At 45.8% G+C, this 9974-nt stretch overlaps 2 protein-coding genes across 4 annotated transcripts in view; one reads left to right on the forward strand and one right to left on the reverse strand.

The window, feature by feature from the left end:
- The window catches only part of SLC39A9 (solute carrier family 39 member 9), a 37701-nt gene extending 32671 nt beyond the window's left edge, over positions 1 to 5030 (reverse strand). For all 3 annotated transcript variants that reach the window (XM_004698674.2, XM_045287821.1, XM_045287822.1), the window contains exon 1: positions 4241 to 5030. In XM_004698674.2, coding sequence (XP_004698731.2) covers positions 4241 to 4336 — 96 coding nt within the window. In that variant the 5' untranslated portion in view covers positions 4337 to 5030. The remainder of the gene's footprint in view (positions 1 to 4240) is intronic.
- A 366-nt stretch (positions 5031 to 5396) lies between these two features.
- Positions 5397 to 9974, forward strand: part of ERH (ERH mRNA splicing and mitosis factor) — an 11813-nt gene continuing 7235 nt past the window's right edge. The window contains exons 1-2 of the mRNA XM_004698673.2: positions 5397 to 5510; positions 8207 to 8294. Of these exons, the coding sequence (XP_004698730.1) occupies positions 5508 to 5510; positions 8207 to 8294 (91 nt within the window). The 5' untranslated portion in view covers positions 5397 to 5507. The remainder of the gene's footprint in view (positions 5511 to 8206; positions 8295 to 9974) is intronic.

The raw sequence follows: 9974 nt of genomic DNA on the forward strand, positions 1-9974 counted from the left end.
ATTGAATCAGGTGGTGATCCAAATTTAGTTTCATCCACCTGACAATAATCTGGAGTTCAGACCCGAGTAATTACTGATTGTCTGGATACATGGCAGAAAATGCTGAGTTTAAAAACGACATTCCAAAACAGGAGTACAATCGGTTGCATGTTAAAAGGAGAGGGACAATGTGAAAGTTCTTAAAACGACAACTTTGTCAAGCCAGTGGTTGGAACAGAAGCCTGCAGAACCAGTGTGTCCTCCAGACACGATAGACCTCTGACCTGATGGTAACTCGAAGCCCCAGGGATCCTTGTTATGAGAGAGTCAGTTGTTCTTTGAAAGCAAAGAGCGAAGTTTACAATGAGAATGAGTGTAATAAGAAATGGAGGGTGCATAGTTAGAAAAATACAAAAACGCAGGAAGGCTAGTGGAAAAGCCTGTCTTTCTGAGTGGAACATTCATGGTGAAGCAGGAATGCCAGTCCCCAAATATGGCCTTTATGATTCCCAACAAAGTGGAGAAAAGTTTTAGGGATGAGGGCGGCAGGAGACTTCACTTGCTATTAGAAGTCTGTTGCAAAATAATCTTAAAGTGATAAATCACAACAGAATCATAAAAATGAACACCACCTGTGCACCCATTATATCTATAAATATATGTGCAAGGGCACGTCGTCAAAGCATTGCTACAAAATCATGGAAACAGTTATCAAACAAAACTATCAAATTGTAAAACGACAAATATTATAGGAAACACTTTTATACAACAGTCGAGAAACTTATCACATCAAAAGAAACAGACTTCGATGGCTGCCGGGAGAGGGAAGAAGGGGGAGAAGGGGCTAGAGCAGTGGTCCCCAATGTGGGTGGGACTGCCCCAGGGGCACTGGAACCATCCAGGACATTTGCAGAAGCAAATCTCACTCACTGCAAAGTAGCCGAAGCCAACTCCTGACGTGTAGAAGTGCCCCTCTGGGTCTCCGAGACTGTACCTCTTCACAGGAGTAGAAATCCCCAGGAGTTGCTAGGAGTTTCGAATGCTAATCCTGCAGGTACAGCAGCCCAACCCATAACCCACTACACCACCAGGGAGGGCATCCGAAAAAACAGAAAACTCCACAAATCCCAAGGAGCCCTGGTGGCGGAAATGGTTATCCACGGGGCTGCCAACTACAAGGTCAGCAGTTCGAAAGCACTAGCCACTCTGTGGGAGAAAGATAAGGCTTTCGGATTCCACGAAGAGCTAGTCTCAGAAACCTGCAGGGGCAGTCCTACCTACCCGGTCCTCCAGGGTCGCTCTATGTTGGAATCAATTCAGTCGCTCTCAGTTTAGTTTTTGAGTCAATACACTGACAAGTAGTTCCTATGACAGAGAAAACAGCAGCTGAATTCTAAAATGTCTTTAAGCTTATTAATTTTCATTTTTATTCTCACAGGCTATTATATATTGCTTCTGTCATAATAACAGATATTATGAGTACTAATGTTCAGGATTTTAAGACCAACAACTGGAAAAGACATTTGACCATCATTTAGAACGCTATAAATGACACGGCCGACCAAGTTATCTTTATGAATTGCCTTGTTAATAACACCACTTATGCAGACATTTCTTTCCAATGAAGATAAAAATAGCATACCCTTGCATATTCAAATAACGATTAAAGCTAGTCCACAGAGATATTGAAATTGAGAAAGTTCCAGGCATTTTACAGAAGGAAAACGCTTTAACAGCTGCTAATTTGGACGAGTTCTAGTTCTTAGTAAATGTGACCTACAAATGAGGGGCTTCAAGAGCTTTGTAGACAAATTCTACTATCTTTTAGTTCCATTTTTCTAAAGAGTTTTTGAAACCCCTTCCATATTTTTAGACACACAACCACCCCAAATCTCACAATTGTCAACCATAATAGTGTCAGTTCCACTCTCACACAGTTTACAAGGAAACATGGTTGATGTCTGAGGCCAGATAGTAGGGTCAGTGGGGAAGCAGGCCCACAGTCCGGGAGGCCCCGAGGTCAGTTGGCCTACCAGCATTCACATAGATAACAGCCTACATCCTACTTTGGTTGAGTAGTGACTGGAGTCTTAAAAGTTCAGGTGCCACCACCGCAGATGCAACTATTGGTCTCTCCCTGTCCTTCAGAGAAACGAGAGCTGAAAGTTAGATGACATATGGAAACATTCAGTCCATATGTCAAGCAAACATCAGTTTCCACATCCCCCGAAACAAGAAGAACTAGATGGTGTACAGATTACCACTACCAGTTACTCTGAAAAGGATCCTATTGGAAGGTGCTGGGCAGAGTGGGAGAAAAATGTGGGGCAAAACTCAAAATCCTCAGACCAGGCTTACTGGTTGGACAGAGAGACTGGTGCAACCCCGAAGACTTTGACCCCTAGTCACCCTTCAGGCCTTAACCTGGGTTGCAATAATCAACTTTTTAAGATCCAAAGGGCAGTATTATCCAAGGACAGAGTTCAGAGGGTTAGGAAAGAAGGAAATGGAAACAAGAAACAGAGCACAGAGTGGAAGTGGGGTAAGTGATGCTTCATCGAGGGGATGTCAACAGATGAACTGAAGGTAAAAGTGGTGATCTGCTCTGTAAACTTAACCTAACTCACAATAACACGTTTAAAAATAAATAAATATGGCCTAGGGCAAGCAAGGAACCAAAAGGAGAGAAGTAGGCTTCCAGGCCAAGGAGAATGCCTGACCACCAGGGGCTGCTCCGCTCTCTGCTGTTGCCTTCAAGGAATACAGGCAAACAACAACCATAAAACGAAGCATCTTGCTAGCCTAACAGAGTAAGTCTACTAAGTGGGCTGGATTTGGTACATGGCTAGAAGGTTCTACCTCTGCTATGTAGAGTGGCTAAGAATTCTGTGAGTCACAGAAAACTAGAGGTAAGAAATCAGCTCCGAGTCTAACGCACTGCAAACACTTGTGCGTGGGCCAGCTTCCTCCTCAGCACCTCACTATGTCTTTTAAAAATTATGTATGTACTCAAAAAAGTTAGCTCATTATCATTAGATGCTTAAAGGTACCAATTTTAAAAAGGGGGGCTGAGAAGGACCAATAGAAAAGGCAACAAAAATAGCAATTCAAAACTTCCCTTCCATCTGGTAGGAGTCCTGGTGGGATAGTGGTAGCTCGATGGGCTGCTAACTGCAAGGTGGGCAGTTCAAAACTACCACCTGCTCTGTGGTAGAAAGATGAGGCTTTCTACTCCTGTAAGGCGTTACAGTCTCGGAAACCCATAGGGCAGTCCTACTCTGTCCTATAGGGGTCACTGTAAATCAGAATCAGCGATAGTTTGTTAGTTTGTTCCCCATCTGGCACGGGCTTTCCTCAAACTCCGGCTGCCTAGTCCCATTCTCTTTTCCACACACAAGCTACTTCACCAGCACCGCCTCCCCCCCCAACACACACACCCCCGGACTGTACCTTTCCCTTTTCAGAACCTACAGGTCAAGGTACGGTACTCACCACCACCACCACCCCATTGTGCACTTTTACAAGGGCAGGGGCAAAAGGGCCTTTTTTACTGTTAACCCCCAGGAAATATCCCTAACATCCCATTCTGTCTGAATTGTTTTCCCTCCTAAATGTGTGAGCACTGCGGACTTGTGAAATCACCAGGGCCCCAACAGAGGCGTCTCCGGTGTTCTCACTGAACAAAGCTTTCATTTACCCTTCTTTCCCCATAGTGGACAAAGAATGACAGGTAACCAAACAGCCAAAATGTCAAAACACACTAACAATCAACTCCTTTCTAACCAGATTTGAAAACTTAATTTTGTTCTTCTCCTTGAAAGGAAATGAGTTAACCACCACCTGTTTTTTTTCTTGCACTCTTCCTAATGTGGGTGTCCAAAACAAGTAACTTTCGTCAAAAAATGATATGCTTTTCAAAAGGCTTAAGTTTTATTGACTTCCACTCATTTGAACAAACAGCATATTCTCTTTCTCTAACAATCTATATCTTGACTCCTTGGAAACTCCGGAATCAAAAGAAAGGTTTGATGCCTCTCTTCCGGAAAATGTAGACTTTTCTTTACAATTTCAGCAGGAGCCCAAGATTCAGAATAGCCAGTACCTGATGAGAACGCAACCACTTTTTAATTGGAAAAAATTTAAAAGTCTTCCTTATAAGATCTTCAGCTCTGAGATTAACAGGGAAACCACTTCCCTTTACATCTGTCACCACTTGCTAGCAGCCATCCTGAGAGCTGACAGAAAGTTGAGAGTCTCTTACCTCTGAGAAATTAACAGCCAAGGGAATGATTCCAGCCACGTAACATCCCACCAACATAGCGAGAGACAGCAAGCTAATGGAGACAAAATCATCCATCTTGCCCTCCTTATTCTCACCACCACCAGACTGTAACTTTCTAGTGAGTTTAAAGGTGCTTGGGTTCTTAAACACGCGTGGTGATTCCACGGAAGAGAAGGGCTTTTCAGTACTTTCGGATTCCTTCCCAGCAGATCTGTTCACGAGGCAGCGCCGTCAACAAGCCCCTTGGCTATTCCTAGCACCAAAGAAAACTTGCAGCAATCTTAGGTCTCCGCGTCGGTGTCCCCTGATGATGCCAGTCACCGGGTTGCCGTGGATTATCAGAGACGGGAAAAGTCAATGGGGTAAATATGCGAACCAGCTTTCTCTTCGATCGTCGTAATGAGAGTGGGACGGCGGGCCCACTCCCTGACACACACACACACACACACACAACGTCCCAGGTAGCAGCAGGAAGGGGAGGAAAACCACGCGAACCTGTTCCTTCCCGGGCGCCCCGGTCCCCCAGGGGGTCGCCCGACGGTGATCCCCACTCCCCCAGCGCTGGGACCTGCCCCACTAGTCCCGGCAAAGTCGGCTCCGAGTCTTGGATGGGGAAAAGAGTCCCGCGGGTCTCTAACGATGGATTCTAGGGGTTCAGCAGCGAAGGTGATGCAACGCTGTCTCTGCCCTATATCCGCTGCTGCCCGCGGCACACCGCTCCTCCGGGCCTGGACCCGGAGGTACCGACACTACAGCTGCCATGGCCGCCAAGTGGCAACTCTTCACTACACCCACTTCCGGATTGTTTCCCGTCCCCGCCTCTAAAAAGGTACTTCCGGGTTACAACCGCCCTATGGCCCGAGGGCCTCAGGCTCCCGCCATTTTTGAGTCGGGCCTGTGAGAAAGGGCCTGTGTCTCGGTCCATACCGGCGGCCAAGCCCCCAGAATGTCCAACTTTGAGATTACGGAAAGTCGCGTCTTGGCAAATACGATCCTTTCTCAAGCGCCGAAACCTCCCGAGACGCCTTTCCTGCCCTTATCCAAGATGGCCGGAACAGAGTCCGTGTCCGCTCTAGCTGCCGGAAGTGCGCGCCCGGCGCCTCTATGATCCAAAGAGCACTTTCCCGTTACGACGTCGACGAGTTCCGGTGGCCTCTCTCGCGGGGATTGGCTGTTGGCGGCGTTGCGGCCGAGCTCGTGTGCAGCGGGGATCTCGGCAGCGGCTGCGACGAAAGAGTTCGCCACGATGGTGAGAAAGGCCTTCTCGGCCCCCCGAGCCCCGGCCTCCCTCCGCCCCGTACGTCTGTCTGCCTTTCCACCGACAGCCCCCGGGGCCGTGCGGGCGTGCTGCGGGCCGATCCCTGCTTCCCGCCACCGAGCCCGGGCCTGCCTCGGCCCGCGTCCTGGGCCCGCCCTCGCTTTTGCGCGCCGGATCTCGGCCCGGGCGCAGCGTGGCGCTCGGTGCCTGAGGCGGCGCCCTCTCCGGCCGGTGCCGGGCGGAGGCGCGCGGGGCGGCGCGGCGAGGAGCCCGTTCCCTCCGAGCGCCCTGCCGGGCTGGGGGAACAATAGCCCGGGTGGTCTACCAGCCTGCTCGGAAGTGGGGGCCGGCGGGTGCTGTTGGCTCCGCGATGCGTGTCCTCAGCTTTCCGCCCCGTGCCTTTAGTTCCGGCCACATCTCGTGTCCCTCGGTTTCGCTAAATTGCCGTTTCCCCCTGTTATTAACCCCGCTCAAGTTTTGTTGGGATTGAAGCGTGAAAAGTGAGGCCGTTCCGCTGAAGTCCTCTAGACTCTGGCTGAGGTGGGAGTGGAGTTGTTCTCAAAGGGAGACGCCATCAGGGGTTGCGTGAAACCAGGCTTGCTTACATATCGGCTTCTGGTCGCTGGCGTTATTGATAATGAACTCTGCCAAATTGTATTTATGATCGGGGTTTTTACAGTGTTTGATCCAACCTAAAAGCAAACCAAACTTCTGTTGTCCGGTTGATTCCGACTCCTAACAAAGCTCTAGAAGAGTCGAACTGCCGCGTGGGGTTTCTAGGGCCCCATCTTTCTCTTCCGGCCGAGTTTTAACCACTGAACCCCAAGGGCTTCTTTGACACGGCTTCAAACAAACCGAAAACTCAAACTCGAAGCCTTGGACTCCATCCTGAGTCATAGTGATCTAGTGGACAGATGGGAACGTTGCTGCGGGTTTCTGAAACTCATCGAAGGGAGGAGAGGACAGCCGCACCGGAGTGGCTGGTGGTTTTGAACAGCTCAGCCCAGGGCATGCCCCCAGTGTGCCATCGGGGCTCTTACACGCAATCGAGTCTTCCCCCCAAATGGTTTCTTGGCTCATGACTCTGGGAATATCATTTTACCCCCATGCGTGCCCTTTTTACTGCTGTCTGCCATTTCTTTGACATTATGTTAAAATGCAGAAATTAAAGTAAGCAGAAATGTATCAGAGCGAATCACAACTGCTTGATAATCTTTCAGAATTGATAATTTAATTAAGGAATTATGCATAACTTTCTCCTCGTGATTTGGGGTTTCACCACCATTTTTTTCCTATTGTAAAATGGAGGGGGGGGTGCCTTTTTAAATCATTATTTTGTATTGGTCATTCCCCCATGAAAGACAACCATAAGAAATGTGAGGACACAATCGTTTGGGGACACAAACCAATATTTCTTAAAATGAAAGGGTTCTGAAAAAACAGACAGTAACTACGCCATGTTTGGCAGATGGTGTGATCGTTAACTAAATCTAGTAGGGCAGCATTGCCTTCTTAAGATTGTTGGGGGTCTTCCTCAGCCAAGGAGCCATTGAAAGATTTTTGGAGAAAGGTAAGTTACAAAAAATGTTTTGTTTAGCAAATAACCAAGTGGAATATGAGTTGAAATCCACTCAGATGGCAGATTTGGTTTTTGTATAGAGGTCTGTATAGATGAGGGAGGAGGTCACATACTCTTGTCATCGAGTTCTAATTTGGTCTCAAATCTCAAACTCTCTTATCAGAAGAAAGTCGAAATGGGGAAGGGAGGAATATAATAATCCTTTGCTCATTATGTTATCTTCAAAGTACTAGTTTCCAGTTGCTTATTCAGAATATCTAGGCATCAGCTGTTTTAGCTCCCATTTGTTTCTCATTGAAAATTCTGATCATTTCAAAATAATTTGGACATCCTATCATTATAAACACATTGGAGAGAGAGGGTAGGGTGTTTGGGTTCTTTTGGTCCCAAAGCACTGGTACAGCAGAAGAAGAGGATGTTTTATTTGGTTTAGAATTGGGATTACAACAGAGTTGCATCTATTTGAATTTAATTATTCAGCCTTACACTCTTGGCAAAAATTGTGTAGGGAAACATTTTGGTAGGCAAAATGATTCTCAGCCAGGTGCAATTTTGGCCATCCCTGGGCCTTCGGAAATCCTGCATGGCATCTAGTCAGTAAAGGCCGTGGACACTCCTATAGTTCCTACAGTGCACAAGACAGGCCCACAGGAAAACACTCAGCCAAGAATGTGCTGTTTGCTTTTTAAAAAGCAGTGTAGGGGAATCCTAAGCAATTATAGGTAGTAGCTGCAATAGGATTTCTTGAAAGGAGCAGTCACCAAGGACTGAGGGCCTAAGAAAACCTTAGGACAGTGGTTCTCAACCTTCCTAATGCCGCGACCCTTTCATACAGTTCCTCATATTGTGGTAGACTCCCCAACCATAAAATCCGTTTGGTTGCTACTTCCTAACTGTAATTTTGATACTGTTATGAATTGGGCTACCCCTGTGAAAGGGTCAGTCTCAACCCACAAGTTGAAAAAGTATTGTTCCTGTAATTAAATTTAAGATCTTCCCCTGCCCCCCGGAAAAAGCCAACAGTCATTAGTGTCATGAATGGAGATTTTGTACTAGTAGTTTTACGAATCTGAGCTAGAAACTTACATTGAAACCTTGTTTTCCCCAGTCTCACACCATTTTGCTAGTCCAGCCTACCAAGAGGCCAGAAGGTAGAACTTACGCCGACTACGAATCTGTGAATGAGTGCATGGAAGGTGAGTAAAAGACTAACCTAGGGGCAGAAACCTCAGTTCCTGTTTCTCCTGACCTTCACTATTCAAGACTCATGTAGGTACTGAACTGGGTTTCTTTTTTCCTCCAGATCTTATTAATTGTTCATTGGAGCAGATAAAGATGACTATGTAAAACTATATTGCTTAGTACTTGGATTGTAATTGTACATACTGCCTTCCTGCAAGTGTTACTTTACTCTTACATCAAGTTTATATGTATATATAATTTCAAAAGCATCACATGACTTTATATATTCTGTAAATATTTCACAGATGTCCTTTTTACATTATTGTTAAGCCCAAACACTGTGGAGTTGTTAAGGCAGGCTCTGGATTGTCTTCTGAACCTATTAGCCTGCTTCTTGGACAAATGTTAAAAGCTGTTGAGGTTTGTTTCTAGTCTATCAGGGTGTTATTAGGAAATTAAAAACCTAGGGGAAAAGGCAAATGGAACCAAGTGACTAATTTTTTATCCATTTGGTGAAGTAATAATCACCCGGAAGGTGATTAGCTATGTAGTTTGTTCATTTTCCTCAAATTAAACCATTGAGAAAAGAGCACAGACATTGGGTCATCACAAACAGGGTTCCTCTTTCGTGTCTCAGGGTGACGTCATTTATACCAGTTGTACACCACTCGTACCCTTGTAACACGTTGTTCATTCTTTGCTTTTCCTTCTAATTTTTAAACCATTTTAATGGCACATAATCCACAGAGCATACAATTCAGTAGTTCAATCATGTTGAGCAGAATTGTACAATCATTACCACATTCAGTTGTAGAACATTTTCTTTTTTCCCCCTCCCATGATCAAATCACTTTTAAAACAAGCTGTCCAGGAGGGTAGGAGGAAGGTTGGTGGGCGGGCAGGGCAGGGGGAACTGATCACAATGATTGACCAATAACCACCACCACCACCCCAGAGGGATGAACAACAGACATGTGGGTGAAGGGAGGCAGTGATAAATAATTTGTAATTTATCAGGGTCACGAAGGAGGGAAACGAGAAGAGCTGATACAAAGGGCTCAAATAGAAAGTTAATGTTTAGACGATGATGGCAGCATGTGTACAAATATGCTTGATACAATTGATGTATGGATTATTATAAGAGCCCCCAAGAAAATGATTTTTAAATTTTTAGAAAGGTAAAATTGGTTGTGTGATCACAATCCTTTCTAGTGCTCCCTCTGCTTCCGAAATCCCCTCACCCTGTCTCCTACCCACCGCATCCCCTGTAAACTCTTGCATCAATTATATCTGCTTCTACTCCTTCTGTGCTTCATAAACTGAAAGCCTGGCCGAAGCAATAAAGAACAAAAAGTGGTGAGGATAAAATAATGAGTAAGAAAACTCTAGTTTTTTGTCTGCTTTGTTCTGCGGTGTATATATCTGCAAATAGCATCACTTTACACTTCTTTGTGTGCAAACCTTGGAATCCTTTCAGGCATTATATGCAAATGTGCTGTGTTCAGCAACTTTCAGTAACTGGGTTAGACTTGTGAAGTCTGTTTAAAAGCTGACGATGTATACACCAGAAGGAAACAATTTAGCGATCTGAGATAGTTGCCAGTGAACTTGCAAAAGTTCATCCTTTGCTGGTGCCCTTGTCATTAAAGCTGGCTTGGTATGTGCAGTGTATTGGAAGCTCAACAATGATTTAT

This window comes from Echinops telfairi, unplaced genomic scaffold (assembly GCF_000313985.2).
Source record: "Echinops telfairi isolate 266 unplaced genomic scaffold, ASM31398v2 ScPeMD7_18;HRSCAF=68, whole genome shotgun sequence".
Classification (NCBI taxonomy): domain Eukaryota; kingdom Metazoa; phylum Chordata; class Mammalia; order Afrosoricida; family Tenrecidae; genus Echinops; species Echinops telfairi.